Source organism: Apium graveolens, chromosome 10 (genome assembly GCF_009905375.1).
Source record: "Apium graveolens cultivar Ventura chromosome 10, ASM990537v1, whole genome shotgun sequence".
Lineage (NCBI taxonomy): Eukaryota > Viridiplantae > Streptophyta > Magnoliopsida > Apiales > Apiaceae > Apium > Apium graveolens.
Genome location: NC_133656.1, coordinates 44,180,393 through 44,194,944, shown reverse-complemented (window position 1 = coordinate 44,194,944; position 14,552 = coordinate 44,180,393). Strand labels below are relative to the sequence as shown.

Here is a 14,552-nt window from a genome sequence, read left to right as displayed (position 1 = left end):
ATCAGGCCTATATAGAGCCCCCTAAAAACCTTTGGGTGCCAAAAATGGTTGGGTGCTAAATGGTCGGGTAAGTGGTTTTTTAAAATCAAGGGCCAAGATTAAAATGGTTCAAATTCAAGGGCCACGATGAAATCACGAATCTCGATAATGGGACAACTATCCTCCTTAAATGGGCTCAATTTCCCATGATATTGCCACGTGGACGGACGAACTAACTGAAAGATAGAAAGAGAATACCCTAGGGTTTTCGCCCCAAAATGGGCCAAAATTGATGTCTCTACTGTTAGGGCGAAAACACGCGCTAATATTCACGCAAGTATACGCGTTCGCAAGTAGTATAAGATATAAATCAGATTCGTTCCCACAGAGACTGGTTTAGGTTAAGTTCAATTTATGCACCTATGCAACAATGTATGGTTATCGCTCAATGCTAAGACAAATAATAAATTGGGTTTTTATTAAACTAAGAGATTATACTAAATAACATTAACTAAGAGAATTGAAGTTGAATTACTATATATGACAAACATGGGATCCTAACTTCATTAAATACTTCATTCAATACCCTTATTGTTCTTAACCTTAGCATGTGATGGTGATGACACTAATCAGATAACACGAAACTGATAAATGCCAACTTTCATTGCACGAGTACCATTCTACCAGACATCCACAAAAGAGATAGAAGCTGAATAGGCACCAATTATATTGAGACCCTATATGTCTATAGAATTTGACAACATAACGGTTTAAGCACAAGTTATCTATCTTGATTACATAGGGCAAGTAAAACGGTTAGAGTTACCTACGAATCATGCATACACATACATGAACCTATGCTAGCATGGCAAGTTCTAAACCTCTATATTCATTGTCGCTTCAATAGAGATTAACACGCTATCTTATATGTTAGCTACGCACATAAGACGAATAAGCACAACCAATACTAGGATATCATAAAATCACCACACACCAAGATATCGAAATAATTAACTATTGAAATCCATAAGTAAATCCGCTAGAATCCCATGACAACGATTAGCCCATAATCGAACTCATCGTCACCATGGGTTCCAATGAAAGCATGGTATAAACAAGGTCTTAATAAACTAAATAATAATCAAAGTACGAATAAACGAGATCTAGGTTCAACAAGAACGAAAACGAGCATCCAAAGTTACAACTAATTCAAAGAATCACAAGTTGAAAACAAGATCTTCTTTTTTAGAGTTGTTCTGTGCTTCTAGGCCTTCTCCTTGGTATCCCAATCTTCCCGGATGATGAAAACCCTTTTTTTTAAGTATATATACGCCCCTAGTGGACCTGGACCCTTAAAATCGTCAAATTCTACTCAAAAAAGGCTTTTTCAGCGAAATCAGCGACCAGCCGCGCCCTGAGCGGCCGCTCAGCTCTCCTGAGCGGGCGCTCAGCTCTGCTGAGCGGACGCTCAGCTACTGACTGGGAAAAATATTCTGATGAATCTTGTTTTGACCATAACTTGAGTTCTACTCGTCAGAATTAGGCGATTCAACTGCCCACGCGAAGCTATTGAGATTCTCTACAACTTGACAATGGCCTTGGCTTCCAATTCTGATCACTTTTCATCATATTTCCTTTAAAAGCTCTTTTCTTCATTTAACTAATACCTGAAATGCAATAACACAAAAACACATCAAAATACCAACAACTTGAGTCCAAAACACCAATTTAAGCTTGTAATAAAGCATTCCAAGTGGATATAAAATCCACTTATCACACCCCCAAACTTGAATCGATGTTTGTCCTCAAGCATAAACAGACTCAAAACTACAAAATAAACCTAATGCATGAATGTAACTACGTGAATGCAACTAAATGACAATGCAATCGATCCCCTCAGAATAACCATAACCAAATGAATAAGCCAATGCCTCTAAAAATGCAATGACTTTAAACAGAGTTTAAATAAATCCCACAAACCAACTCACAAACCAGAAACGTGTGTGTGTGGATGCTTAACAGATATACTCTCGATACTAGATCAATAACCATAACTTATCTATCATCGAAACAATCAAAAGTTTATAAACAGAATAGACAATAAACGCATTATGACTCACAACACCTCCTTTCTACTAGAGTTATACAAGGATTCACACTATTATTGAACACATAACAAAGATGCTTATTTGATCGTGTAATGAATGAGGTCCAAAAAGACTTATACAATAATACCCATGTAGTGAGCGTTAGGTTAGCGGATCCCAGACAATAAAAGCCTTAGGTCACTAGGTACAAAGTCCCCTAGAACTTAATAACTCGAGTATTAAAGAGCTCACTCTTGATCAATTATGCATAAACACATACTTTTTTCTTTCTTTTTTTTTCTCTTTTTTCTTTTTTTTTTCCTTTTTTTTCAACAATTTCTGAATGAGTGTGTTTCGCTCCATCTCATTCAACCCTAGACTACTCATAAAAATATGAGCCGGCTACTAGCCATTTGACACCTAGCCTTACAACAACTAGCAATGAAATCCAAGTTTTTCTCCAGATAAAAAGAATCAGTGTTTTTACGTCACTACGAGAATATCACAAATTCTAAATATAACCAAGTGATTAAATCTCAACAACAAACAAGTATGATCATGATCTAGATCAAAAGCAACCCTATAAGACTTTGTGAAAATATTTATTTCTGGCATGCAAATCAATTCATTAAGACTTAAACATCCCTCTATTCCTCATCACCACACTCAAATCAACATCAACTTATCCAATATCATAGTTCATCTTAAGGGATCATGCTAAATATGCATGCAAATGCAACTATATGAAATTGCATAAAAACAAACAAATATGTCCTAAATGAACAATCATACAAAAATATGAATGAACTACAACTAAACATGCAACATGAATCTATATGAATCTATATGGACACACACTACTAATTCTTACATTATCACCCCCAAACTTAAAATTTTCAATGTCCTCATTGCAGATAATAATAAGGATTTCAGGCATACCTAGTCGTCGGAAAGATCACCCTCTTCGGGTGGAGGATCAGGTGGCCAATCAACCTCGCCACTAGTGTCTTGAAAAATAGTACCGAAAGCGTGTGTCAAATCTTCAGCAAAATGATGGTGAATGTCGTGCATGGCCTCCATACGCCTAATTACTCGCCTGTACTGCTCGTCACCAACACCAGTCCTATCAACTACCTGCTGCACATGAGAAGAACCCTCTATAGTCACTGGAGGATCCGTTCGGCTACCCTCTACATCATCAAAGATATATCCCAACCCCTTGTCAGGGGGTGCACCTAAGAATGAATAACTCAAGTGATTTGGTAGTGGGTTGAGCTCAAGTGTAGGAGCATCTTCAATAGACGACTCGAGACGATCTTGAGAAATTTTCAGCTCTGCTAACCTAAGAGAATCGAATGGCACATCCAACTTCCTCTTCCACAGAGGTGCATTCAAAACTTGAATTTGCTCTACTTTAAAGCACTCCTCTTTAGCCGTGGGTAATTTTATTTCCTTGAACACATTGAAAGTGACCTTCTGATCATGAACCTTCATCGTAAGCTCTCCTTTTTGCACATCGATCATAGTTCAGCCTGTAGCCAAGAATGGTCTTCCCAAGATAATGGGAATCTTCTTATCTTCCTCGAAATCAAGAATTACAAAGTCAGCAGGGAAGAAGAGTTTATCCAGCTTGACCAAGACATCCTCCACTATACCTCGTGGATAAGCGATGGAACGGTTAGCTAGTTGCAATGACATGTATGTTAGTTTCGGCTCAGGCAGACCATGTTCTTGAAGATAGATAAGGGCATCAGATTGATGCTAGCTCCTAAATCACATAAACACTTGTCGAACGACAAGTTTCCGATGGTGCAAGGAATAGTGAAGCTTCCAGGATCTTTAAGCTTCGGAGGCAACTTCTGTTGCAGCACAACACTGCATTCCTCCGTTAGAGCAACGGTCTCTAAGTCATCGAGCTTCACTTTCCGAGAGAGAATACCTTTCATAAACCTCGCATAGCTAGGCATCTGTTCAAGAGCTTCAGCGAAAGGTATGTTGATATGAAGTTTCTTGAACACCTCCAGAAACTTCTCAAACTGCTTATCCAGCTTTTTCTTCTGCAGCCTTTTAGGAAAAGGAGGTGGAGGATAAATCTGTTTCCCCCCTGTATTACCCTCAGGAGGAGTGTGTTCCACAGTAGTCTTCCTTGGTTCCACCTCTACTTCCTTCTGTACATCTTCTTCAGCCACAACTGTATTTTCTGAATCTTGAGATTTTTCTGGCTCTTCGTCTTGCTGAACTTGGGGGCTTGCGACCTTTCCAGACCTTAAGGTGATGGCGTTCACATGTTCTTCAACTTCCCTCTTTCCTGGATTGGCTTCTGTATCACTAGGAAGCGTTCCTGGTGGTCGATTCAATAAGGCATTAGCAATTTGCCCTATTTGGTTCTCCAGAGTCTTGATAGAAACAGCTTGGCTTTGGCATATAAGAGCCTGGTTTTTGCACATAAGCCTCAACTCCTCTAATTCAGATTTTTCATTCGAAGATAGACCTGCATCATGAGTTTGTTGTTGAAGTTGGAGTTGTTGCTGAAAACCAAGAGAGTTGAACAGCTTATTTCCAAACGGCTGGAACGGCTGTTGCATCACATTCTGATTGTTGCTCCAGCTGAAGTTAGGATGATTCCAGTTGTCAGGATGATAAGTGTCTGGAACTGGTTGTTGCGATCTCTGAAAGTTGCTCACAAACTGAGCTGAGTCGCTTGATATAGCGCATTGCTCTGTCGCATGCGGACCTGCACACAGCTCACAAACACTAATTATCTGCTTAACACCATAATTAGCCAAAGAATCGATCTTCATAGACAACGCCTTTAGTTGAGCAGTGATAGCCGTAGCTGTATCCACTTCAAGAACTCCTGCTACCTTGCCCTGTGGATATCTCTGGGTTGGATACTGATATTCAGTAGCAGCCATCAGTTCAATTAGATCATAAGCTTCCTTATAGCTCTTTGCCCATAATGCTCCGCCTGATGCTGCATCGAGCATGGGTCTGGACTGTGCTCCCAACCCATTGTAAAAACAAGTGATGATCATCCAATCAGGAATTCCATGATGAGGACACTTCCTAAGCATCTCCTTGTAGCGCTCCCAAGCTTCACATAGCGATTCTCCCGTTTGCTGCACAAATTGAGTAATAGCGTTCCTCATTGCAGCTGTCTTCGCCATAGGGAAGAATTTAGTAAGAAACTTCTGAGCAAGATCTTCCCAAGTAGTAATCGAACCAGCTGGTAGAGAGTGTAACCAGCTCTTAGCCTTGTCCTTCAGAGAGAATGGGAATAGTCTCAGCTTCACAGCATTTTCAGAAACACCGTTGAACTTGAAGGTGTCGCAGATCTCAATGAAATCCCTAATGTGCGTATTGGGATCTTCCATTGGAGAACCCCCAAACTGGACTGAAGTCTGTACCCATTGAATTATGCCAGGCTTGATCTCAAAGGTATTAGCTGTGATAGCTGGCTGGACAATACTAGATTGAATGTCATTGATCTTGGGTTGAGAAAAATCCATCAAGGCTTTCGTTCGTGCTCCTGGATCTCCCATTGTAATGAGTACCTGAAACACAAACAAATAAACTGTGAAAGTAAAAGAATCTGAGTCAGTGAACTTTAACGACCACTAATGACAAACACATAAACTAAAAATTAACACCGAGTCCCCGGCAGCGGCGCCAAAAACTTGTTAGGGCGAAAACACGCGCTAATATTCACGCAAGTATACGCGTTCGCAAGTAGTATAAGATATAAATCAGATTCGTTCCCACAGAGACTGGTTTAGGTTAAGTTCAATTTATGCACCTATGCAACAATGTATGGTTATCGCTCAATGCTAAGACAAATAATAAATTGGATTTTTATTAAACTAAGAGATTATACTAAATAACATTAACTAAGAGAATTGAAGTTGAATTACTATATATGACAAACATGGGATCCTAACTTCATTAAATACTTCATTCAATAGCCTTATTGTTCTTAACCTTAGCATGTGATGGTGATGACACTAATCAGATAACACGAAACTGATAAATGCCAACTTTCATTGCACGAGTACCATTCTACCAGACATCCACAAAAGAGATAGAAGCTGAATAGGCACCAATTATATTGAGACCCTATATGTTTATAGAATTTGACAACATAACGGTTTAAGCACAAGTTATCTATCTTGATTACATAGGGCAAGTAAAACGGTTAGAGTTACCTACGAATCATGCATACACATACATGAACCTATGCTAGCATGGCAAGTTCTAAACCTCTATATTCATTGTCGCTTCAATAGAGATTAACACGCTATCTTATATGTTAGCTACGCACATAAGACGAATAAGCACAACCAATACTAGGATATCATACAACCACCACACACCAAGATATCGAAATAATTAACTATTGAAATCCATAAGTAAATCCGCTAGAATCCCATGACAACGATTAGCCCATAATCGAACTCATCGTCACCATGGGTTCCAATGAAAGCATTGTATAAACAAGGTCTTAATAAACTAAATAATAATCAAAGTACGAATAAACGAGATATAGGTTCAACAAGAATGAAAACGAGCATCCAAAGTTACAACTAATTCAAAGAATCACAAGTTGAAAACAAGATCTTCTTTTTTAGAGTTGTTCTGTGCTTCTAGGCCTTCTCCTTGGTATCCCAATCTTCCCGGATGATGAAAACCCTTTTTTTTAAGTATATATACGCCCCTAGTGGACCTGGACCCTTAAAATCGTCAAATTTTACTCAAAAAAAGCTTTTTCAGGGAAATCAGCGACCAGCCGCGCCCTGAGCGGCCGCTCAGCTCTCCTGAGCGGGCGCTCAGCTCTCCTGAGCGGGCGCTCAGCTCTCTGAGCGGGCGCTCAGCTCTGCTGAGCGGGCGCTCAGCTACTGTCTGGGAAAAATATTCTGATGAATCTTGTTTTGACCATAACTTGAGTTCTACTCGTCAGAATTAGGCGATTCAACTGCCCACGCAAAGCTATTGAGATTCTCTACAACTTGACAATGGCATTGGCTTCCAATTCTGATCACTTTTCATCATATTTCCTTTAAAAGCTCTTTTCTTCATTTAATTGATACCTGAAATGCAATAACACAAAAACACATCAAAATACCAACAACTTGAGTCCAAAACACCAATTTAAGCTTGTAATAAAGCATTCCAAGTGGATATAAAATCCACTTATCATCTACCGACCGATGGGCCAGCCGAAAGACAGGGACATGTTAGCTATGAGTCCAATATGGCACAACGAATAAAAGCCCATTAAGCTTCTTGATCCTTGGGCCGCAGGCCCACCCTGCTACTAAGGCCGAAGCCCAATGCTTCACTCCACCGTTTAAGATCGACAAGATAGCATAATGTTTCCCCCTTTCTCGCCTCAACAGTCGTCCGCACCACACGCATAACAGACGAATCATTTATGTTAGGATCAGGTATAAATACCCCATGGAAAATAAGGAACATACAACTTTTTTACACCTACTCTATCTACTCTCACTATGTTCTTGTATTTACAAACCCACCTTACATCCATATTACTGATTCTCACACTGAAGTTGAATCGGGGGGACAATCCCTCGCATTTGCTTTCTTTTCAGGTCATGACCGAAATCTGTTCTTATTAAACCGAAAACTGTTCTTATCTACCGAAGGAATTAGGACGTAACAATTTATTTCAGCTTTCTAATTTTTTTTCTTTCTGAAAAATGTTTTTTAAACACGATGTTAAAATAATTACAAATATTTCTCATCATGTTTATATTAACAACCCATGTTTAACAAGTCAATATTACTTGATTACCTCACATATAACAAATGCTGCATTTGTAAGCAAATTATACACGCACAAAATACAGACCCACAAAAAAAAACAAAGTACTGGTCGTCATAAAATTAGAAGTACAACTCTTTACACCATCCCAACAGCTCAGCGAGGGACCACCAACTCAACGTTTTCAATTGGAATTTACACATAGTCACGTACGACTTTTAAATATTCAAGAAAAAACTACTCGTACTACTGTAATTTTCAAACAATATTTACAGTTAGTCCCAATATATCAAATATTTGATCAACAAATTACGAACACAGGATTTACTATAATAAATTAATCCATCCACATCAACAAATACTACACCAACTAATTCCAAATTTATAACTCGGTCAAAACTCAGTCGAGTTAGGACCATTAACCTTCCTACCAACTCGGTACCGATTCCGACTCACTCCACCTTCAAGCACCCCTTCCCAATCCACCTCCTCGTCCTCGTCTCGTTCCCTCAACATCATCAACATCCGCTTCGCCTTCTCTCGTCCTCGCTCGCTCCCCTTTTCCTCCACGATGCGTAAAACATCTACCGCTCTCGCCTCCCGGGCCAAACCTTTAAACCTCAAACTCCCACTACTCAACGAGTACAACACTGCAACACAATTCTCCCGAGTCGACTCGGATTCGGACTCGTTTCGTAAAATTTCCACTAAACATTCCACCGCATTCGAGTCAAGCATAGTTGACTTTCCTTCCGCACACGAAGCCAAATTACATAAAATAAGTAACACCCTTCCTAGCAACTCACCACGTTTTAACAATGTCAACAGAGTTGACACAGCACCGAGTTTCACGAGTTTAACTCGGTTAGTCTGATTCAAAGATAAATGATACAACGCCAATGCCGAGTCTTGCCGAGTTCGCCCACTGTCCGATCTCAACGCGTGAAGTAATGGGTGCAGAGCACCGAGAACACCGATAGCAGTTCTGTTTTGGTCTTCCAGGGCTAAACTAAACAACGCGCCAGCTGCGTGTTCTTGTGAGTCAGGCAAACCGCCACTTAAAATGTCAATAAGAGGCGGAACAATCCCTGATCTAACGATCTTTACTTTGTTAGGTTTATGCAACGAGAGATTAACAATTATAGCAGCTGCATTTGTTTGAACATCAGCATATTTGGATAACAATGCGGATTTCAGAGATGTTAGTATGTTTGAAGTACACAGTAAAACCCTAGCTTCTTCGCTGATTCGAGTTTTCTTCCTCAAACTAATCAATTCTTGCTCTTGATCATACACATCAGCACTATTGAGCTTATTGATCACATCAGTTTCCGAATAATTAGGATTATTTGCTTCAATTTCAGACGATTCAGACTCGGGATTTGAGTAACAGGACGGGCGTGTAGCAAAAGGAAGTATAGGCGTGGAAGGAACATTCACATCCGCATTCGCAATCACAGATTCTTCGGAACTGGTGGAAGAAGAGTAGAAGCGGTCAGCACGGGGATACAACTCCGTGGCAGCGTGGGAGAAGAACACGTTTGGTTTATCTCCCACGCCTCTCAACAAATCCCTCTCCGAATCCCTAATATTCGGAACAAACTTATAATTAAACCTTGACTTTACAGTTGATTGAATTGCAAAGTAATCAGGAGTATGAGGAGGCGGAGAATTGGAAGTGTTGCACCAGGTGAGAATGGTGGACTTGAGAGCTAAATTAGGAATCACAACATCGAAATCAGGAAATGTTCCGTCAGGTAAAGACGGAACAAAGGAGAGATCACGACAGACTTGGACAGAGGTTCTTTCGAAAGTCTGTCCGGAGGAAACAACAACGGGGTCAAACATTAGAGAACCCGAAATGGGACAGAGGAACTCAGAAGGGGGCTGACAACTGGAAGAGGAGGAGGAGGAGGAGGAGGAGGATTTGGTGTGGAAAGAGATTTTCCATCTGTGTTTGCCATTACCACCCATTTGTGAAACACAATTGATTCACAATTTTGCGGATTTTGGTTTAAGGAAATGATAGAGGTGGACTGAGTCCAAGATTTGACTGTGATGGATGATGTGTGGTATCTTTTGTTAAACTGGGAGATAATAATGCTTCGGCTCTTCATTTATTTTTTTGTCAAACTCCTGCCTTCTAGATTCAATATATCAACTTGGAATTTTTACTAGTTTTGTTAACTTTAGGTAGTATGTTGTTATGGGCAATAAATATGTGTAGTTTGTTGATACTTTTTTTTTAAGAAATCACAAATTGCATTAATCACATAAAACGTCATACATCAACGATTCCAAACACATATCGGAGAAGACACAAAATCACAATAGTCGTTTAGCTCACAAGGTAGCTCAGAAAGGAAACGAGCTCGATGAACTGCCCTCTGCCCTCGTCTCGTCAAGTACGTGACCAACTTCAAACGGGTACTTGATAGGATATATATTTATGTATATTTTAGATAATTTTTGTTCTTATATTAATTATATTTTATATTTAATTGGATATTTATTAATTAGATTTTTTAATTTTATTGTAGAAAATAAGGATTTCTAAATAGGAAAGTTTTGGAGTTATATTAGAAGAAAATTCGGATTTATTGAGCGACACACGCAAGACTTATTGTTTGGGTCGAATCTTGAGTTTTATCACGCGTTGATGACGAGATTCTCTTTTATTAGAAAATGGTCCGGACTTCAAAATTGAGTAGGATCAGCAAGTAACAGCAAGGAAAAGTCAAATAGAAATTTTGACCTTGGAAACCTTTTTGGTTTGGGAAATTTTTGTTTAATTCCTAGAAATTTTGATTAATTGTATAAGTGTGTAATTCGTTTTAATCTTTATATCGGGTCATGGGGTTATGCGAATAGCAAAAGTTGTTTCCATGTGATTATGGTTGGTTCTCTTTAGGTATCTTTCAGGACATATCAGACGAATTTTAGAATTATATCATGAGTTTAGGGTGGATCTACATGTTTTTCAACATGTTTATTTAATTTTCTACAAATAACTTTTCCTTACTTAGTAGTTAATTTAGTTGTTAGATAAACAAAACCAAATCCATATTTGATATTATTAGCGAAATAAAAGATAAGTGTGTCATTGATCCTCAGCATAAAACGATACCTTGTTTACTCTATATTACAAACAATAAAAAAGGGTTTAAGTTGAGTTACATCAGTACTTTACATTCATGGCGATAGCATGCACTACCAATAGTGAATCAAACTCAGTACATAACTGTATGTCCGTCTTTGTCATGATCCAAGATAAAGCTTCATGGATTCTCACTGATTCAGCTTCAGGGACTGAACTGTCCTGCCAAACTTCATAACTTTCCCACCCTGGAAGCATCCTGTATGATTTTGGAGTACCGTACCGATGGTAAAAGACTAAGAGTCTGGAATAATCGACGCGTCCTTATTTAATTTCAAACATCTAGTCTCAGGAGCTACCCATTTTACACTGCCATTTGACGGTTGGGTACACACGAATTCTTCCCCTGACACATTCAATCGTTTGCATCCTTCAAGTCAGATAATTGTCTCATCCTTCATTTCATGACAAACTGAGCCGTGACTACTCTATTTTCCCAGAACTTTTATATTTCTAAAAAACCAGATGCCTCATAAAATCATTGCAATTATCTTCAATTTGTCATAAATTTCAGAGTTAAGTTTTTCAAAAAGCCAGCTAAAAGCATCATCCACTAACTCCATGTCATACTGGATTCCTATCAGCAGAGAGTTTCAAAATCACGGTTAAAGAAACATGTAGCAGATTTTCAACGTCTGTATCATGCATAGGACAAATAACATTAATATCATTACTTCTTCTATGAAGAAGAGCTCTAACTGGAACAGTGTTATGACAAACCCTCCAGAGGAAATTTTTTACTTTCGGTGAAGTTTTTAAATTCCAAAGATGTTTACATCTACTAATTGAGCAGCGTTGAGTTGTGCTATATTGTTTTCTTTCCATTAGAGGTATAAACGAGCCAAACTGTTCGTGAGCTACTCGAGCTCGACTCGTAAAAAAATCGAATTCGGCTCGAAAATAATCAAGTCGAGCTCGAGCTCGAGCTTTTCTAATTTTTAACCGAGCTGAGCTCGAGCTCCAAATTATTCGGTTCGTAAGGTTCGCGAGCCTTATCGAGCCTCTATTATTTTTAATTTTTTTATTATAAATATATTTTTATGTAAATATTTAATATATTTAATATATTATTTATTTTTATCGAGTCGAACTCGAGCCGAACTCGAGTCGACCCGATCATATTTTGAATTTTTGTTAATATTTAGTGAATTAATTCGAGTTTTTGAGCCGAACTCGAGCCTAACGAACCTTTTACGAGCCGAGCTTCGAACTTCAAATTAAAGGCTCGGTCAAGCTCAAGCTCGAGCTCGAGCCCGAACTATTTTAATCAAGCTCGAGCCGAGCCTGGCAGTATTCGGCTCGACTCGATTACACCCCTACTTTCCATACATAATATCCCGACTTTACTGAATATTGTTCATCCATTGTATGTACTCAGGCCAATCTATCCTCCACTTCATGTTGAGGAATTTTTGAATTCAGAATCGCTCTGACATCAGCATCATCAAAACCGTCAGCAATCTTCTCTTCGTGGGCCGGAAATAAAGAAGGTCTCTCCTTTCCCACTCAAACAGGTTAGTTTTGAAGAATTCACGAACCTTAGTATCCCTGCTCCTTTCATACTCCTTATCCTCAAGCACAAAAGTGTTTTTCTGTCCCAACCAATGATCATCTCTCATATTTATAGTTTGTTCATTGCTTAGTACCCATCTGAACCTTTTTTAATTTTTTCATTCGCAGCTCAAATCCCTAACCATATAAAACAAGCTCCACAAGTTCTAGCAGCTTTCAAAATATGATTATTCGGATAATACTTGGCCTTGAAGATCCGTGTCACTAAAATGTAAGGTTTATTAATGAAATTCCACATATGTTTCCCCCGCATAGCTAGATTATAGCCGGTTAGGTTACGGAAGCCCAACTCTCCTTTATTATTGGCCATACTCATTTGATCCCAAGAAAGTCAGTGAATGCCTTTGGAATTAGTTTCATTTGTACGGCACCAAAACTTATTAAGAATTCATTCAATCTCCCAAAAAAGAGAATTAGAAAGTAAGAAACAAGACATTGTATACGATGGAATTTTTTAGGCTACACTTTTTGTTGGTAAGACTACATAGCTGTATGAACAGTTACGTGATAACTCAACACAATAACAACACTAGAACATGACATGTATAATACCACGTCTACACAAGAAATCAGGTTAATGAAGACAAGGCAAATACAAAGAATCAGAAGATTAGAAGAAAGCCTGAAGTCTGTCTACAGGTCACTGAAAGAAGTTCATTAATATGATCATGCCTCAGTGAAGAACAAATGTTAAAGACTTTCAGGGTTTCTGAAATGTTGAAGATTCAGTATACAAGTGCTACCGGAAGATTTCAGTATATTGGCATTGATTGAAGATAGACAGTGTTCGAAGCATAGGAATCTGAAGAATTGAAGACAGGGTATAGACAGAGGTTAATGAAGACGTTGTCTAAGGTACCAGAAAGGATTCCAGTGAAAGTACAATTGTTTATTGACAGTCAGTGTGTGAAGCAATAAAGTTGAGGCAAGCTTAACAATGTAATCAAGGCTATAATACGAAGACCTGAATCAGGGTTAGTCGTCTGTGAACCAGACCAGTTGCACCAGGCGTCAACAGCTCGTGAAAAGAATCTGAGTATTATTTATAGAAGAATTGTTAAGTTGAGGAACGTACTTGGATTGAACGTTTATCTGTTAAAGTACGAGAAGAGGTGCGCGGGGTATACAGCTCAGCAGCTCAGGGTACTGGCGAAGCTTAAAGTTTTATTGGTAAATTAAGTAAATTTATTTAAAGGACTTTAATATAATTTATTTAATAAACTTAAATTGATTTATCTTATAAACTTTAAATAAGTTTATTTTATAAATCTAAATTAGTTTATTAATATAAGTTATATTTAAGTTTATTTTATAAATTAATTTAATTACAATATAAACTTAAAAAGAAAATAGAAAAAGAAAGAAAATAAAACAAAAAGAAAAAGAAAAGAAAAGAAAAAGAAAAAGAAAACAAGAAAAAGAAAATCGATAAAAGGATAAACAAACAAACGTTTGTTTAATTTTGGTTTATAAAACAAGTACATTTACATGTACTTGTTATAGTGAATGAAGTGTGTCGCCACAGGAAACACAGGAGATTCCCCCTCCCCCCTTTGTCGCCACACAGCCTGTCGCCACAGGGGAGTTAGATTAATAAAAATCAATTGCTGATGTACTAGTAGTATCCTTGTCGCCACAGAGACTCCTGTCGCCACAGAAAGCTTGGTCGCCAGAGAATCTTCAGCCACACATTTTATTGATAAAGTCTACACTTTGCAGCAGAAGAAAAAAAGCCATTCATTTTATTTTCCGTTCATCTTCTCTCCCAAGAGAGTAATGAAAATGGCAGCGGAGATTTACAGAGGAGTTCAAGCTACTTGAATATTCGTTTAACTTCTCACCGGAGTAACGTTATAATGCCCGATTTAACTCTTGTATATTCTTAGGGGCATTATAATCGTTACCCGGTAATTAAATCCTAGTACAAACAAAAGCTATATTATTGTATAAGATTTGATTTGTAAATCTTTGTAGTAGC

At 38.3% G+C, this 14,552-nt stretch overlaps 1 protein-coding gene and 1 non-coding gene across 2 annotated transcripts; one reads left to right on the top strand and one right to left on the bottom strand.

Annotated features, from left to right (window-relative positions):
* The first annotated feature begins 5,111 nt into the window (after positions 1 to 5,111).
* LOC141694763 (small nucleolar RNA R71) lies at positions 5,112 to 5,218 on the top strand. The gene has a single exon (XR_012564047.1). It is a non-coding gene; the product is annotated as a small nucleolar RNA R71 (small nucleolar RNA).
* A 2,643-nt stretch (positions 5,219 to 7,861) lies between these two features.
* Positions 7,862 to 9,978, bottom strand: LOC141692664 (U-box domain-containing protein 40-like). Its single transcript, XM_074497577.1, has one exon. The coding sequence runs from the start codon at positions 9,817 to 9,819 to the stop codon at positions 8,239 to 8,241; it is 1,581 nt and encodes a 526-aa protein (XP_074353678.1). The 5' UTR covers positions 9,820 to 9,978; the 3' UTR covers positions 7,862 to 8,238.
* Between the last annotated feature and the right edge of the window lie 4,574 nt (positions 9,979 to 14,552).